The sequence below is a fragment of the Nerophis ophidion genome, linkage group LG21, assembly GCF_033978795.1.
Source record: "Nerophis ophidion isolate RoL-2023_Sa linkage group LG21, RoL_Noph_v1.0, whole genome shotgun sequence".
Lineage (NCBI taxonomy): Eukaryota > Metazoa > Chordata > Actinopteri > Syngnathiformes > Syngnathidae > Nerophis > Nerophis ophidion.
In genome coordinates this window covers 18,510,469-18,529,782 of record NC_084631.1, presented here as the reverse complement: position 1 = coordinate 18,529,782, position 19,314 = coordinate 18,510,469, and the positions used below count along the sequence as shown (strand labels likewise).

General features: G+C 40.3%; 1 protein-coding gene across 2 annotated transcripts in view; it reads left to right on the top strand.

Moving 5' to 3' along the window:
* med30 (mediator complex subunit 30) overlaps positions 1 to 19,314 on the top strand; it is a 133,775-nt gene that overhangs the window by 33,748 nt on the left and 80,713 nt on the right. For both annotated transcript variants that reach the window (XM_061882071.1, XM_061882070.1), the window contains exon 4: positions 12,299 to 12,406. In XM_061882071.1, coding sequence (XP_061738055.1) covers positions 12,299 to 12,406 — 108 coding nt within the window. The remainder of the gene's footprint in view (positions 1 to 12,298; positions 12,407 to 19,314) is intronic.

The window sequence follows — 19,314 nt, the reverse complement described above, 5'->3', positions numbered from 1 at the left end:
TTTCTTATCGTTATTATGTATTTTTATGATTCATTTATTGGTCTTATTACAATATATTATGAAGAGTCTAATACTCTCTTTACTGCGGCACAAAATACAGTACATAGGCACATGCAAGTACTAAGTGACGGTAACACCAACCAGTAACAAGTTAATAACTACCCAAATAATTATAATAATAAAAATGTAAACACTTTGATTGTTGTTAACCATCATTTTTTGTACATACTGAAAAGAATGTCTTTGTATTGCTTTTTCAACAAATGTAATGTTGTGCAATTGATTAGTGCAAAAGTAGTGCAGACCGCCCTGTTCAAATGAAGATTGTGCGTGCACTACTGTATGCTGGCTGTCACCATGGAGACACTCATTTCTCTTCACATTTATGTTGTCATGCTCTCCAACCTGTGCTGTTTTGCAATGTTGATGAACGTGCCGCACGCACGTGTAAGCCGGTTAACCCTTTTTGCCATATAGAATTACAATCTAGACCTCAGAATGCTCTTTTTAGCGTGCTGATGGTGCTAAGTACACAGGAACACATACAGAGCTAACAGAGGTTAAAGCCTAGTGTATACTCTAGCGTCATGTAACTTACACAAGCGACACTGTCTTACCAATTCCACCTGCTTACCTTCCCGCAAGCTTTGTGTGCACCTCCCAAAAAACCTAGGTTCGTGTTGGCGGTGACGCAGATTGCACAGCTGTGATTGTTCAGTTTTTGCAGAGGAGGGTCCACAAGCAGAAGAGCAGACTTTGTGTTTGAAATCCACAAATTATTGTATGAAATAAAACCGTGATTAAACATTTGCATGAAAACAGATATTACCGTATTTCCTTGCATTGCCGCCGGGGCGCTAATTAATTTAAAACCTCTTCTCACTCCTGCGCTTACCAAAGGCATGCGGTAAAAGTAAGCATGTGCTAATTATTTTAAAACCTCTTCTCACTACGCCACTTACCAAAGTTATGCAGTAAAAATTTGAGTGTGATGTAAGCTTGGACCTTAAATCCTACTGAATAGCTCTTAATTTTCTTCCCTTTATGCGATTCAATTTACCGGTATCAAAATCAGCCTCCTCCATTTTGAAAATGATGACAGGGGAAGTGTCACTCGTGACGTCACGAGTTTGACCAGACGGTAATAAATACTAAGCATGCGCTAATTATTTTAAAACCTCTTCTCACTCCGGCACTTACCAAAGTTATGCAGTAAAAATTGGAGTGTGATGTAAGCTTGGACCTTAAATCCTACTGAATAGCTCTTAATTTTCTTCCCTTTATGCGATTTCAACTTACCGGTATCAAAATCAGCCTCCTCCATTTCAAAAATGATGACAGGGGAAGTGTCACTCGTGACGTCACGAGTGTGACCAGGCGGTAATACTAAGCATGCGCTAATTATTTTGGGAAGCGAGTTTGACCCAGCAGTAATTCAAAACAGGCGCATACTATATGCCCTGCGGCGATTCAAGGAAATACGGTATGTACTTTATTTATCGGCGCTCTATGAAAGTAATTACCTAATGTGTCATTTTCAGCTTATTGTCTAGTTGCGTATGGAAGAAAGTCACCAAGTTCGACACTCTTTTCGACTCTATCAAGAGACACTGCCCCTTAGTGTTTTGGAAGAGAATTACCAGTCTGGTGCACCCCCCTACGAAATAACTATAAATCAAACTAGACGCCGTGAGAGGGCACACAAGCTATATGACGCAAGAGTATATTCCAGCCTTATATGATGGAAACGTTTGTAACTGGAATGAAAAGAAAAAAGTTGTCAACAGGATGTTGAACAGAAAAATTATCAGTAGTAATTGAATTCAGCTGGGGCGTGGGCTATTCTTGTTGCCTGAGGAGTCATGACAGAGAAGCACTGTCATAACTCATGATACTTATCAGAATATTTTGGTATTATTAATCATAGTATCATAATACAGCATTTGTGGAATGACTGTCCAACACAATTTGCTCTGGAAGATAAGGTTTATGGGGATAGGTTGATTGGCAACACTAAATTGGCCCTAGTGTGTGAATGTGAGTGTGAATGTTGTCTGTCTATCTGTGTTGGCCCTGCGATGAGGTGGCGACTTGTCCAGGGTGTACCCTGCCTTCCGCCCGATTGTAGCTGAGATAGGCGCCAGCGCCCCCCGCGACCCCGAAAGGGAATAAGCGGTAGAAAATGGATGGATGGATGGATGGATGGAAAATTAAACAGTTGCATGGTCTGTCAGCCATACAGACAACTTTCAAGAATATTCGAGTAACCTTAATGTTACACAAGCAAAAATATGCAACACACTATCTACTAAGTAAGTAGAAGTACAGTAGATAGTATTAAATGTTATTGTAAATATAGCGAGCGGTTTTTCAATTTCAAAATGCTAGCAATAATGCGGTGGTATTTGACGGTATCAAAGAAGAACTTGAAATACTGCCATCCATGTATTTTTTTCTGGCGCTATTAAACGGGCCTGTCTCAGGCCCCGTTTACACTAAGCCAAATAAGGTTATCCAGGGTAAATCCCACCTAACCTTATCGGTGTCCACACACAACAATGCCATCGTTAAGACCACCTAGCCCCTCTGTCCGCCGCCGCAACGCGACCTTGATTAATTGATTGAAACTTTTGTTAGTACAGTTGTGATCAAAATTATTCAACCCCCACACAATGTTGGTGTCTTAGCAAGTTGAACATTTATTCCGTATTTTGTTTATAGTCATATCAAATAAAGATGTGTCAAATAGACAAATGCAACTTAAATTGTAACACTGTATTTTACAAAATACCTAAAAAGGACATTTTTCTTAATATCTCATTGAAAAAATTATTCAACCCCCTATTTACATGCATCTTTAGTACTTAGTAGAACACCCTTTGGCAGTAATTACATCCTTCAAACGTGATACATAACCGGACACAAGCTTCTTGCAACGATCTACAGGTATTTTAGCCCATTCCTCTTGGGCAAAGGCCTCCAGTTCATTCATATTCTTGGGCTTGCGTGCTGCAACTGCCTTCTTCAAGTCCCACCACAGGTTCTCTATAGGATTTAGGTCGGGTGACTGTGAAGGCCACTCCAGAGTCTTCCAGCCCTTCTTCTGCAACCACTCTGATGTTGATTTGGAGGTATGCTTGGGATCGTTGTCCTGTTGGAAGGTCCAACGTCTCCCAGGCCTTAGCTTCATCACTGACTTCATGACATTTGCAGCTGATATATCCTGGTTGGAAATAGAATTCATAATGCCTTGAACGCGCTGGAGATTCCCGGTACCTGAGGCAGAGAAACAGCCCCAGAGCATGATTGACCCCCCACCATGCTTAACAGTAGGCAAGGTAATCTTCTCTTTGTAAGCTTCATTTTTTCTCCTCCAGACATAACGTTGATTCATAGGCCCAAAGAGTTCCAGTTTTGTCTCATCACTCCATTAAACAGTTGCCCAAAACCTTTGGGGTTTGTCCAGATGATTTTTGGCATACTGGAGTCTATTTTTCTTGGGCCTGGTAGTCAGAAGTGGGGTGCGCCTGGGAGTTCTGGCATGGAGGATGGAGGCCTTCATCTCGTAGTACGCGCCTTATTGTCTGGGACGAAACCTGCGTTCCCCTCTCTGCAATGTCCTGTTGTAGTTCCTCAGCTGTTACCCGGGGGTTTTTCACCACTGTACGCACACAGCATCCTCTTTCTACCACGCCCAGATAGTGTGTCCACTGTGCCTTTAGCTTTAAACTTGCGAATTACGCTCCCAACTGTGTCTCTTGGAATGTGTAATGTCTTTGCTATTTTTTTATATCCATAACCTTTCTTATGAAGATAAATTACTTCCTCTCTTGACTTTTTTGACCACTCCCTGGACTTCACCATGTTGCAAATACACCATTGACCATCTACAAGAAGCTGAGCGTCACAGTCTTTTTCAATCAGTTTAATTGTTGCTCGTTATGGTTCTAATCACATCTACAGGTGTTTTCAACACCTGATTGAAAAGACCTTATTCAAATTCTGTTCTTAAGTGTTTTGATCTTCAAGGGGTTGAATAATTTTGTCAATGAGCTATTAAGAAAAATGACACTGTTTGGTATGTTACAAAATATAATGTTGTAATTCAAGTTGCATTTGTTTATTTAATGCATCTTTATTTGATATGACTATAAACAAAATACAGAATAAATGTCCAACTTGCTAAAACACAAAAATTGTGTGGGGGTTGAATAATTTTGATCACAACTGTAGATTGCACAGTACAGTACATATTCCATACAATTGACCACTAAATGGTAACACCCGAATTACCTTTTCAACTTGTTTAAGTTGGGGTCCTTGTTAATCAGTTTATGGTATTAATAATATTAATGGATGGAAAATGCGCACATCATAGTCACCCCCAGTGTTGATTTGTGTGCAACTTCTTAAATTTAACTTATCTGAACAATATCCAGTGTTGTATTTCAGTTAACTTGAATCCAGTGTGATGTGGGGCCCTGTTGTAGTGAATCAAAGCTGAGTTATCATAAATTAATAAAATCTTTATTAGACACGTAAACAATGTGATAAAGAACATTTCACATCAATCAAACTTGGTATCTAGATATCTGGTCAGGACACTCCTCACTTTGTAAAAAACGCACCCAAGTTCTCTGAGTGTCGCTCCCACTACGCATTTTTAAGGAGTCAATGGTGGGACCTGATATTCAGCTGGGAAGTGTAAAATGGTGAATAAACACAAGACATATATATATATATATATATATATATATATATATATATATATATATATATATATATACTATTAGCCACAAATACACCCGGCTTATATTTAATCAATCACAAATTAATCCGCATAACCACCACCTCCCCCCTCCCGTCCATATACAGTAACCCACCAATACAAATCCAAACCCCTTCACAACACACACAATCCCACAGCCCAAAGTGAAGTTCACCTCCCCAAAGTTTATATCACACATATACAGTATTTCCCCTAAGTCCCCAAAGTTATGTACGAGATGTGTGCACAGCAGCACGCACGTACGGGCAAGCAATCAATTGTTCGGAAGCTGCAGCTGTGTACTCACGGCACCGCGTCTGCGCATCCAACTCAAAAGTCCTCCTGGTAAAAGTCTGTGTTGTCCAGGTTCTCCGCAGGCCAATGGTAAGTCACAAAATAGTCAAAAAATGAGGATACGTCCATAAAGTGGCTCTGTAGTAAAAAACGCTGAGGCTGACAGGTGTGTGTCGTCTATTTCCGCTTCCGTTTCTGCCGGGTCTGATAGCACCTGATGCCTTTTATATGCGCTACATTTTTAATATTATCAGGATTATTTAATACGCCTGTAACAGTTTCATAATAATTAAATGGATGACATAAGTATATGTAATTACTTTCCCAGCTGAATACAAGTTAATTGTGACTGGCAATATTTATTATATATTGATGGACCCCTATGGCAATTACAACTCTTTTGCCTTCACCTTCATTGTCCATTCGTTTTTGGTGACTTTATAGACTCTGGACCTGGAAGTTAAGTGCGTGACATACAGTGGGGCAAAAAAGTATTTTGTCAGCCAACGGTTGTGCAAGTTCTCCCACTTAAAATGATGACAAAGGTCTGTAATTTTCATCATAGGTACACTTCAACTGTGAGAGACAGGATGTGAAAAAAAATTCAGGAATTTACATTGTAGGAATTTTAAAGAATTTATTTGTAAATTATGGTGGAAAATAAGTATTTGGTCAACCACTCAAATCTCTCACTGTTGGAAGGAGGTTTTGGCTCAAAATATCACGATACATGGCCCCATTCATTCTTTCCTTAACACGGATCAATCGTCCTGTCCCCTTAGCAGAAAAACAGCCCCAAAGCATGATGTTTCCACCCCCATGCTTCACAGTAGGTGTGGTGTTCTTGGGATGCAACTCAGTATTCTTCTTCCTCCAAACATGACGAGTTGAGTTTATACCAAAAAGTTCTATTTTGGTTTCATCTGACCACATGACATTCTCCCAATCCTCTGCTGTACCATCCATGTGCTCTCTGGTAAACTTCAGATGGGCCTGGACATGCACTGGCTTAAGCAGGGGGATATGTCTGGCACTGCAGGATCTGATTCCCTGTCGGCGTAATGTGTTAGTGATGGTAACCTTTGTTACTTTGGTCCGAGCTCTCTGAAGGTCATTCACCAGGTCCCCCCGTGTGGTTCTGGGATTTTTGCTCACTGTTCTCATGATCATTTTGACGCCACAGGATGAGATCTCGCGTGGAGCCCCAGATCGAGGGAGATTATCAGTGGTCTTGTATGTCTTCCATTTTCTGATAATTGCTCCTACAGTTGATTTTTTTCACACCAAGCTGCTTGCCTATTGTAGATTCACTCTTCCCAGTCTGGTGCAGGTCTACAATTATTTTCCTGGTGTCCTTCTTTGGTCTTGGCCATAGTGGAGTTTGGAGTCTGACTGTTTGAGGCTGTGAACTGGTGTCTTTTATGCAAATAACGAGTTCAAACAAGTGCCATTAATACAGGTAACAAGTGGTGGACTGAAGAGCTTCTTAAAGAAGTTACAGGTCTGTGAGAGACAGAGATGTTCCTTGTTTGAAGTGACCAAATAATAATTTTCCACCATAATTTACAAATAAATTCTTAAAAAATCTTACAATGTGAATTCCTGGATTTTTTTTCACATTCCGTCTCTCACAGTTGAAGTGTACCTATGATGAAAATTACAGACCTTCGTCATCATTTTAAGTGGGAGAACTTGCACAATCGGTGGCTGACTAAATACTTTTTTGCCCCACTGTACATCGCGGACAATAACTGATACTGTCTGCTTTGCCAGTTCAAATGCATACGCTGTTTTCCGAAGTTAGTCTTCCCTCGACGGCCAGGTAATACAAAACACACCCTACCTTTGTTTATCACATTCAAGGGAGCTTGCATTCTCGTTGACTCTCCTTCTACAAATGGAAAAAAGTTTTTTCGCTAAGTATATTCAGAGCTGAGTTGGACATTTGAAAGTTCTCTTGCCGTCTGAGAAGTGTTGTATCTGAAATAGCTGCAATCGCTTTCTCTTAAGGTGTTCATGTGTGATTTCCACAAGCCTCTGTACATGTAGAAGAAGGAGAAACACGGGAATGTCTGGTTGACTCGTCTTGATATTTCTAGCGGTTAGTTACGAAACCGCTTTATCATGAAGCTGGCTGTGGTGTGTTCTTTCTGACGTCACTTCCTGTGTTGGGCATGGTCTTTCTGGTGTCACTTCTCTCCGAACTCTTTTTGTAAACGATCAATGAGTCCATACAAAGCTAAGTGCCGGAGATTCAAGAATTACACGTTTGACTTACCCGTGTAAAAAATGGGCCGAGGAGGGGGATCTTAAACGATAGTTTAGTGTGGCTGAAACGGGGCTTATTAATTATTTGTTTAAGGGATTATCCGGCTTAGTGTAGACATGGCCTCAGACATAAACTATATCTTTCATGATCCCTTGAGCAGAGCGGGGAACCTCCTGCAATGTTTAAATCAGAAGTATGGACACATTTTGGTTTAACGGTAATCACAAAAACAATCAAGGGGAAACTATGTTGGAGTCTCTCGTCAGTCTAATGAATAATTGGACAAGCGGTTATTTCACTTCGGCATAACTTCTCATGTGGAAGAGCGAACATGCAAAAAAAACAAAAACGCTGCACACCGCGACATCTACGAGTGGGGGAATGAGAGTTATTTAAGACACCATTTAATGACTTGTCACCCATTAGATATCCATCCATCCATCCGTTTCCTACCGCTTATTCCCTTTGGGGTCGCATGGGGGCTGGTGCCTATCCCAGCTAAAATCGGGCGGAAGGCGGTGTATACCCTAGACAAGTCGCCACCTCATCGCAGCCATTAAATATCTTTGATGTGAAACCAAGAAGACACTGAGGCCAATCATCGATATCTGAGGTATCTATATTGCTAAAAGTTAAATTGTCAGGTGACCTCCTGAAAATCCGCATTCTCCAAATACGGGGGTTGGCAACCCACGGCTCTAGAGCCACATGTGGCTCTTCAGCAACGCACTGGTTGCTCCATGGAGCTTTTTCAAAAATGTATCCATCCATCCATCCATCTATCATCTTCTGCTTATCTGAGGTCGGGTCGTGGGGGCAGCAGCCTAAGCAGGGAAGCCCAGACTTCCCTCTCCCCAGTCACTTCGTCTAGCTCTTCCCGGGGGATCCCGAGGCGTTCCCAGGCCAGCCGAAGACATAGTCTTCCCAACGTGTCCTGGGTCTTCCCCGTGGCCTCCTACCGGTTGGACGTGCTCTAAACACCTCCCTAGGGAGGCGTACGGGTGGCATCCTGACCAGATGCCCGGGCCACCTCATCTGGTTCCTCTCGATGTGGAGGAGCAGCGACTTTACTTTGAGTTCCTCCCGGATGGTAGAGCTTCTCACCCTATCTCTAAGGGAGAGCCCCGCCACCCAGCGGAGGAAACTAATTTCGGTCGCTTGTACTCGTGATCTTATCCTTTCGGTCATGACCCAGAGCTCATGACCATAGGTGAGGATGGGAACGTAGATCGACCGGTAAATTGAGAGCTTTGCCTTCCGGCTCAGCTCCTTCTTCACCACAACGGATCGATACAACGTCCGCATTACTGAAGACGCCGCACTGATCCGCCTGTCGATCTCACGCTTTTTCAAAAATTTAATGAAATGGGAAAAAAAACGTTGCAAATTTTTTTTTTTTGTTGCAATATGGTTTCTGTAGGACGACAAGCACGTCACAAACCCACAGTTTAATAGGTTTGTGTTTATGCTTCACTGATGAGAGTATTTTTTGAGCGCCTTTTTGTCCTGATTTTAGCGGCCCTTGAACTCCCCGGTGTGTGGACTGTGACTCAACAGTTTGTTTACATGTACAACTTTCTACGACGTTGCCACAGAAAGACGTGTTTCATGCCACTCCTTCATCTCATTTTGTCCATCAAAAGTTTTATACTGTGCGTGGATGTACAAAGGTGAGCGTTGTTGATGATATTGACTTGTTATAGAATGCTAATCAGGCATATTTGGTCACTGCGTGACTGCAAACTAAGTGATGCGAACATGCTATTTAGGCTAGCTGTATGTACATATTGCATCGTTATGCCTTGTTTGTAGGTATATTTGAGCTCATTTAGTTTTCTTTTACTTATGTCCTCTGTATATTTAGTTTATTTATCAATGTTTCATGACACATCTATATGTAATATTTAGGGGGGTAACGGTACATGTATTTGTATTGAACCGTTTTGGTACGGGGGTTTCAGTTTGGTTCGGAGGTGTACCAAACGAGTACACATGCTCGCAGTGACCGTGCTAGGACAACATGGAAATGGAAATGGAATGGAAATGATTTATTGTCAATTCTTAACATGCACAAGACACATAAGAACTGAGAAGTACATGTAAAAACCAGAGCTGGATGATCCTCCTGCCTTGTTAAGATCTCCCGTTTGGGAACACTTTGGCTGCGCGATACAACAATGGAGGACGGACGTTTGCCAACATTGTTCAGCAGCTGCTTGTGACAACACATCTAACGTGTTGCACCTTTCCTGCTTCCTACTCCCAGACCGTAGTCGAGGGAGACAATCCTCCAGGGCTGATGTATTCTCGCGGGCAACACCCTTTACTCTACCCGGCAGTGGGTCTCCACAGCTCCGGACTCCAGGGTAAATGAAGTGTCCGGCAATAAGTTGCAAATCGTGTCTTTGTTGAGGTCTTAAATACAGCCAATCCAACAAAACAACAGCCACTCCCGCACTCGCGCTAAGCTCCCTCACCTCGCTCGCCCAGACACTCACTAACGTCACATGCTGTCACATATTAAAGGGCCACATACACACACATACGTTCCTCTCATAACACTTGCTAACCCATTTGAAGTGTCACCACCGCATTCAAGGAGCCTCTCCTCGGCAAGTCAGGCGGGGCTAAAGCAATAACAAATGTTTTTATTGCACCAGATTTAAGTCCACATTGCATTAAAAACTAGATTTTGACCTACTTCTATGGTGGAAGAACAATAAGCCCATATATCCTCTTACTGCCAAGTTAGCTAGGCTAATAAAAGTTTCAATCAATCAAAAAAAGCACTTTATATGTAGAAAGGTTTTGTTTAGAAACCATTCTGAGCCTTATCTTATTTAGTTTTTATTTTATGCATGTTGACCACATTAACCCTGGCAATGGACCCTGTGTGTATATGTATGTTATGCCATTCTTTACAAATTTGGTATATAAATTACCCCAAAAATTTACATTTGGTAGTTTTCTTACTGTAACGAAAATGAACCTAACCGTGACCTCTAAACTGATGTACGTACTGAACCGAAATTTTTGTGTACCATTACACCCCTAGTAATATTGGCTGCATTTCCGATAGTTGTTAGTGTGCGATGTTGTTCCAGACCACAGCAAACGTTAGCCAGCTTGCAAAGATTGTAACAAATCCTTTATCTTGGACACACACATCTATACTTTTGGTAATTCTGAGACAGTCATTTCCAGGAATTATATCACTCTCTGAGAAGTTTTACTAATATTTTCCAATATTGTATAAATGTGTAGAATAAATATTACATTTCAACATTTCTGTCAACAAAGATTTTGCGTCAGCCTGTGACACAGTAATTTTGATAGTAGGTTATTATAGCTATTATAGCCACTTACATCATGCGTTGTCTTAATTATAACACTTATATAAGACTTTTATAGTAATTTTGATAGTAGGCTAATATAGCTAATATAGACACTTACATCATGTGTCGCCATCATTATAACATTTATATCCCTCCATCCATTTTCTACCGCTTGTCCCTTGTATAAGACTTGTATTTTTTTGCGGCTCTAGACAGATTACTTTTTATTTTATTTTTGGTCCAATATGGCTCTTTCAACATTTTGGGTTGCTGACCCCTGTCCTTACACACATATGTCCATTGAGGAGGACAACACATTGTTTTTCAATTTTTACACAGAATTTTACATTGACAGTTTTAAAGACACACACCTTAAAGTGTTGGGTTTTTTTCACGTTTGGCATACACTGTTACCTGAAACAGTTGATGTTCCTGCACTATTTTATGCACTAAAAATACCTCCTTGTAGTGGCGTGCCTGTGATGGTAGAGCAACTTGAGGGTTCCATGTTTGAGATCAGCTTCCGCCATCTTAGTCGCGGCTGCTGTGTCCTTGGGCAAGACACTTTACCCACCTTGCTCATACTACCACCCACACTTGTTTAAATGTAGCTTAAAAAAGTACATTATGGGTTGCACAATGTAAAGCGCCTTGAGTCTCGAGAGAAAAAGCGCTACACAAATATAATTCACTTCACTTAGCTAATGACTATGATTAGATTTTTCGAGTTAGGTTTGTGTTTAATTATAATAGGTTTGTTTATCCTAAATATTCCTGCTACTTTATTGTACATACTATGGCATTTTTACCAAGTCTTCTTAATTTTTTGACAATACCTCAACAGTACAGTATTGTGGCCTTAATAATGTAACAATAATGTAGTGTGAGATTTTGACATTGTTACATTCCTAGTTCATTTATACCTAATTGACCTGGAATGACATTCTCAACTTTAACATTAAAAACAAGGAAGACACAGAGAAGTTAGGACATGGCAAGTTGTACTGCTTTTACTTCAAGTAAGTACAGTTAGTCTATTTTTTTTTCTTCATAATTTTTACTTTTTGAATTACTTTAAATCTGAAACTTTTTTTTAAGTGAAATGCCAATTATTTTGTTCCAATATCCATGTGATATGAAACACAATCACATATTTGCAGTCTGAAACATGACTACAATACAGTGTACAGTAAGTATGACAGCTGTCTTGCTCCCTTCTTCCCCAGGCTGACCACTGGGAGGCACTATAATGTAAAGCAGGCGTAAGGCAGTCCCACTCTGTAATGTAACGCATACAAGGTCAAGCACACGGTGTGTTTAAAAATGAATGAATTTCCCACTCTGTGTTCCGCCTTTCACTATGTTCAAAGGAGACAAGGGAGACTTATCTTGCATTTACGGTCTTACACAGAATCTACATTTTCACCCAGGCATTGAAACAAGATTGCCCATGAATGCTTTTTTTTTTGTGAGCCTATAACTGCACTTAGGTAAAGTAGTGCTTTTCAAGGCAAGACGCACAAGAGGGGTTTATTCCAAGATTGGGGTCAGTTGAATACACCGGCATAATCTCTACTCATAGTTACTCTGTTTAGGCTCAGTCATAATTCTTATCCATGCTGTTTTTTCCAGCAACTGATACCTTTCCTCGAGGATGACGGCACCAAACATGATGACCACTCAGCCGGCCAGAACCGCCCTGCTGCCGAGGACAGAAGAGAAATCCTGGAGGTCAACAAGGTATTGTGTTGTCAATACAGCCACGCTCACGGGGTTACAAGCATCAAGTTGATGATAAACTGCCCAAACGTTTGTACCTTGACTGGGCAGCCATTATTTTCATAGGATGAAACTTTATTACTGCATGTCAGCCAGATTTTATTTAGATTTTTATTAAGGATCCCCATTAGCTGGTTGCCACAACAACCCACTAGTCTTCCTGGGGTCTACAAACTCAATAAAATTACAAGTAAAACCATATAAAAACATAGAATTATAACTCCACAAACACAGAAACAAAAGCATCAATTTACAGTCACAGAATAATAACTACCATATAAATATAACTACACAATACAAAACCAAACAAAAATCATCAATAAGCAAACTAATTTACTGACTCATATAAAATATCACTTTCCTTTTAAAAACCTGTTTACTTTCAATGCCGGTGAGAATTTGAGGCAGGTTATTCCACAGCGATACAGATCTATAAATAGAAGATTTCCGCAAAGCATTCTTCGTGGGACGAGGGAGTACAAAATGCTCCTCACTAGACGCCCTGGTAATATGATTATGTATAGTGCAACTATTTGGGCCATGAAAAAAGCAGAGATTCGATGTCAGGCAAGCTTGTATGAGTTTAATCAGAATCATAATCAGAAATTCTTTAATAATCCCAGAGGGGAAATTAACATTTTTAGTACAATCCCATTCAAGGTCAGACAAACATTACAGGGATACAGAACAGGATCGCTGACGGGTCTGCCAACTTCCAGCGCCCCTTACAAAAATGGTGAGAAGCAGGGAGGAAGGGGGGAGAAAAAATATATATATATTCAGTCTATGCCTGGGCCCCTTTAGAGGGGGTCCAGACTGAGGCCAAGGAGAACAAAAAAAAAACAACCTCTTAGCCATAGCACACAAAAACGTGTGTACGAGGGAAACAAAAGGACATTAAAGACATTAAAAGAGCAGAGCTGATAAAACCAGCCACTTCTATACACAGCCACAAAAGTAAGACAAATAAAAAAAACCAAAATAACATATACACTGTGGTTTCCTCTGCGGTGTTCCACGCCATTGTCTGCTGGGGTTGGGGGAGCATGGCCAGAGACAGGAGCAGACCCAACAAAGCAACCGAGAGAGTCGACTCCACCCATGGCCGCCCACCAACTCTAGGCCAGTGTCCAGTCCACATGGATGAACGAGGATGTGTATACGGAGACCTAAGTGTCCAATACCGGCTCATTCAGCCAAGACACTGTGAAACTCTTCCTTCCCAGCGCTCAGCGCCAGTTCCGCATCCCTGTCTTTTCCTCCGAATCTCCTCCAGTCTCTCCAAACGGACTCTGGTGTGGCAGAGACCCAGCAGCTGGTCTCCATGGCTAAAATGCTCCCGGGATGCAGATCCAGAAGTTCACAAAAAAGCACCGCAAAAGTCACAAAAGTGCCACTCCTTGTCACACAGTCCCAAAGGATCCCCAACCAAAAGGCAAAAAAATAAATAAAAATGTGATGAAAAAACGGAAACACAAAAGGATGACACAAAAGCACATAGCAGCAACTACAGCGGCGCCATCTTGGGGAAAAAAAAAAAGGATTCACTATGTTTGTCTGCAAAGCTGAGATCCCTCCTGTCGGTATGGTATACGCTTTTAAACACCTAGGACACAATGTGAATTATCGCAACCATCTTTCATCTGTGCGATTACGCCAGCTCCCTATACTTTTCTTTATCTCGCCAGCTTCCTGTTATTTTTTTCGAGGGAAGTCCCTCCAGACTTCCAGTCGTTTAACAGAATAATAAACTTAATTCAATCTTTTTCTGACCTTCTGAAGATCATGATTTGGCCCAACTGGGAGAGGCGCTGTTGAGGAATTTAGGGAGGACATTCCTGTATGCATGCTTGACTGTGATGGGGTTTAAGGTTTTACAGAAATAACATTTTAGCAAAGCAAATTTAGCAAACATGCATGATGCATCTGGGACTTGTCCTTCCCCATGCAAGTCGTGCCAACACTTTTTTTTGTGCCTTCTGGGTTTGTTTTGAGTGGGTGGGTAAAAAGAGAGAAAAAGCAAAGTTCTGTTTTCTTTTATGAGTAGTTTTATGAGACGGCTGTATCACTGATTCGTAATGAAAAACATTTAGCAGTTTCTTGACTTATCCTCACATGTGAAACAGATGGTTTCTTTGGGAAAGGGGCAGCATTCATTATCAAGTTCAAAATTGAAGATGACATAGCCAGCATGACATTGCACAGGTTTGCTTGACATGGTCTGTACGTATTACACCAGCGGTTTGATTGTAACGTGCATGTCGGTTGTAATTTTGATGATCCAATTTGGAGACATTGAAATCGCCATGTAAAATCGTTAATGCTAATCAGTAGCTCGTATATGCTATATGTAAGCATCAAGTTAGCACATTTTGAAAAGTGGAACACTTTCTATCAGGTACGCTTGCTTTGTTGGCATGGAAAATTGCTTTCAATACAAGGGATGAGTATAGTTCACATCTGAAATGATACAGCGCCAGTTCCTCGGAATCGTAACCGATACTCAAACGCACCAATTGTTGGCACTTTTGTGTATTAAAAAGTATTATTTGTTTTTGATAATAAAATCTCTTTTTTTTATTGCAGCAATTGAAATGAGCTGATTATAATTGCTGTACAGTCCATCTGTTTTCTACCGCATGTCCCTTTTGGAGTCGCAGGGTGCTGGAGCCTAACCCAGCTGCACTCAAGCGGAAGGCAGAGTACACCCTGGACAAGTCACCACCTCATCACAATTGTTAATTTATTATCTCATTTGAAATTATGACATAAGTTGCATTTACAGTTGCAAGTCCAAGACGTTAGATGGCAGTAGTTTATATAGTTTATGGTGTTTGTTTTTTCTGTTACGTCCTAAAAAGTATTAATACTATAAGAATTGTAGTTATTACGCACCAGCTGTTTGATTGTAACGTTCATCTTAATTGTAGTAGGTATTTACACGTTTGAAGGTGTTGAAATTGCCATTTAAAATTACTAATGCTAATCAGTAGCATGTCAATAGCTAAGCAGCACATTTTCGGAAAAGTGGAGCCGCAATTTCTTTTGTTGGCATTGAAAATCGCAACGTTACCAAGAGGTAGTTTGGCTGAGTTAGCAGTGAGTGCTGCTGGAGTGATCGCCAAGTGCAGAAGTCGACAAATGGGTGTGACGTCACAAACAACTTGGGTACGTTAACAAGTAAGGGTGTAAAAAATAAAAATAAAATTGATTTTCGAATGATTTGCGATTTTTTTTTGTAAAGATTCTTAAAGGGGAACTGCCCAATTATTTTTTTTTTTAGTTATCATTTACAATAATTTTAAGAGACAAGAAGACAAGTTTTGAAATAGATTGAAACAGACTTACTTGCGGTTTGTCCATTCTATTGGCACTGTAGTGTAAAATGTAGTAAAATTAGTAGGCGCTGGCCTACTAGTTATATGCTCCTCTTGCCATAAATACATTGAAAGATGTACAATTAATACTAAAATAATGTGATTAGTATGGGTATTGGTATCGCCAGAAATCAGGAATCCGCAGCATAAAAACCTGGTCGAAGTTTACACCACAACATTTTATTTGGATTTTTGGTTTTACCTTTATTTAGGTGATTATAGGCCCAGCGTGTGTACACTGTGTTAAGATATAAAAATAAGTTTTTAGTCACACATGAGAGGCTGTCATGAAAAAAGTAAACCAACTAAGGCAACCTTAACCGGTTTTGGCAGGTGAGGTATAGAAATAAACACAAAAGTACATAAATACGCTAAAAACTTCCCAAGACCACACTCCAAATGGTTAATTAAAAACAACAACAAAAAAAGATATTTAGTTACAAAGAGAAAACCTACAAGAAGTACAGACTGCACCTGGTGCAAGGAAACAATGCCTTTTATTTCTTTCGGGTGAGCTGTTGACTTTTTGAGTGGCCTCAAATGTCAACACACTCTTAAGAGCTTTTTCAAATGTGTTACCTGTCAAATGTGTTTTCGCCCCGGTCTGATAGAGGGGCCTGTGGCGTGCAGCGTAGATAATGCTTCTTTAAACCGACGCACTGGGTTGTCAGTCAACTCTGAAAGTATTTTGTAGAGATTGCAGCCTCCATTCTGACAAATAGAAACCGGGCACACTTATAAGCTCCACATAGAAGAAGCCAACAAAACATGAACCTTTTTATGAAAATTATTCACGGAGGGAAAAAGCAGAACGCCACATAATCAGAAGCATGATGTTTTTAATACAAAAACATGGCAGAGTGATTTGCTATTTTATAAAAGTGCTGACTTGGCACAAGGACAGTCTTGTCAACATTAAAAAAAAACTTCACTTGGTGTAGCACAGTATTTTTCAATTATTTTCTGTCATGCCCCATCCCCCTATGTTATGGACATTAAAATACTGAATTGAAGTATTGAGAACCGGATCTTTTTATTTGTACTAACTGTCATGATCCGTGGCCCGGTTCATGTGTTGTTATATTCTGCTAGTTTCGGACTCCTTTTAGTTCCTGTATTTGTGCACCGTTGTTTGTTTTTAGTTTCCATGGGTTCTTATTGTTTCCACCTCTCTCTGATTGGTGCTCGGGATGCTCACCTGTTTCTCGAGCACTAATCAGAGGGACTATTTAATCCTGCCTTTGCTGGTCAGTCGGCCTGGCTTCATTGTTTGCTATATTAAGTTAAAGTTAAAGTACCAATGATTGTCACACACACACACACACTAGGTGTGGTGAAATTTGTCCTCTGCATTTGACCCATCCCCTTGTTCACCCCCTGGGAGGTGAGGGGAGCAGTGGGCAGCAGCGGTGCCGCGCCCGGGCTTCATTTTTGGGGATTATATGCAACCTGTTACGTTTGGTCTTCGTGTTTCCTAGCTCTAAGTTTTTTCCATAGCTTCCGGTGCGATCGGCACGCATTCCTTTTGCTTGTTTTCTGTTTTTGTTATGGCGAGTTATTTCTTACTGATTAAATCATGTTCCTACCTGCTCGCCTTGTCCGGAGTGGTCCATCTGCATGCCGGTAGAAGGAACCCCGCAGTAAACTGCGACTTCCCTTCCCTCTGTATTTCTTAATGGCACCAGCATTTCTTATATAATTGGTTAACAACAGATTGTCCCTGATCACATCTGAAACAATTTACACACATTTTCAAGTTAAATTTACAACAAATTTTCACTTTATAACTCACAAATTTTTGACTCAATATGTAACATTTAAACAAGACTACCGTATTTTCCGGACCATTGGGCGCACCGGATTAAAAGGCACACTGCCGATGAATGGCGCACCGAATTACAGTGTGCATGAAAGGAGTCTTTTTTCTTTTTTTTTTGTAAATTGGAAACACTTCCTACATAACATGTAATGGTGGATCTTTTTTCAAAATGCTGCATAGATTACGTTTTACAAATCATCTTTAAGCCACTTTCTGACAGTTGCTTCCGGATGCGCCGTTTTGTGGGCGGTCTTATTTACTTGGCTCACCTTCGACAGCGTCGTCTCCCCGTCATCTTTGTTGTAGCGGTGTAGCATGCAAGGACGGGAGTGGAAGAAGTGTCAAAAGATGGAGCTAACTGTTTTAATGACATTCAGACTTTACTTCAATAAGTAACGGAGAAACAGCTCCTCATCCGGAAACAACAAGAAGCCCGGAAATGTGTCCGTGAAAAACCGTCCCACCGGAACACTGTAATAACTAATGTTACTTGGGTGAATAATGTAACTCACTACACCGGTATTTTTAGCGCTTTAATGGCGAGTTTACTGACAGATATAAGTAAGGACTTTTCACTACTTTATATTAGAAATAGCAACAGCGGAGGATGAATATCACATGACAATAAGATAGAGATAAAGAAGAAGCTTATCGACTATGGTGTCATCACGGAATACAAAGGCAAATGCGTGCAATTTTTCAGGATTTATTCAGATCCCCAATACAGAACAGCAGGTTCCAGAAGGTGAGGAAAGTTGCTTTTGCATTTTATTGCAAAACGCCAGATAATGTCTTACCTTATATACACCATAATAATACTCGTCTATTAAAGCATAGTACAATCCATCGAGCGGTCCGGCTTCATAGCCTACCAAAGTAGTACTAAAACATTTTGATAGATTTTTGAGCGCCGTGGTTAATGTTCTATATTGGAACATTTAATATTTTGGTGGTGTTTACTTGAGTCATATCGCCTTCATAGTGCAGTCTACAAGTATCTCTTATGTTTGACTGCTTCGAGGTCGGTAAGCAAAACCAGAATTATTCCGTACATTAGGTGCACCGGGTTATTGGCGAGCTGTCGAGTTTTGAGGGGGAAAAAAGGATTTTAAGTGTGCCTTATAGTCCGGAAAATACAGTACTCAAAGTGAAAATGGTATACTGGGATGTTTTAAAATTTTATTTTATTTGTATTTATTTGTAAATTGCAAACAACCTATAGGGGTTGTTTGCAATTTACACAGATGTCTAGAGCAGTGGTTCGCAACCTTTTTTCAGTGATGTACCACCTGTGAACATTGTTTTAATTCAAGTACCCCCTAATCAGAGCAAAGCATTTTTGGTTGAAAAAAAAGAGATAAAGAAGTAAAACACAGCACTACGTCATCCGTTTCTGATTTATTAAATTGTATAACAGTGCAAAATATTTCTCATTTGTAGTGGTCTTTCTTGAACTACTTGGAAAAAATATATAAAAATAACTAAAAACTTGTTGAAAAATAAACAAGTGATTCAATTATAAATAAATATTTCTACACATAGAAGTAATCATCAACTTAAAGTGCCCTCTTTGGGGATTGTAATAGAGATCCCTCTGGATTTATGAAGTTAATTCTAAATATTTCTTCACAAAAAAATACATTTCTAACATCAATATTGATGGAACATGTCCA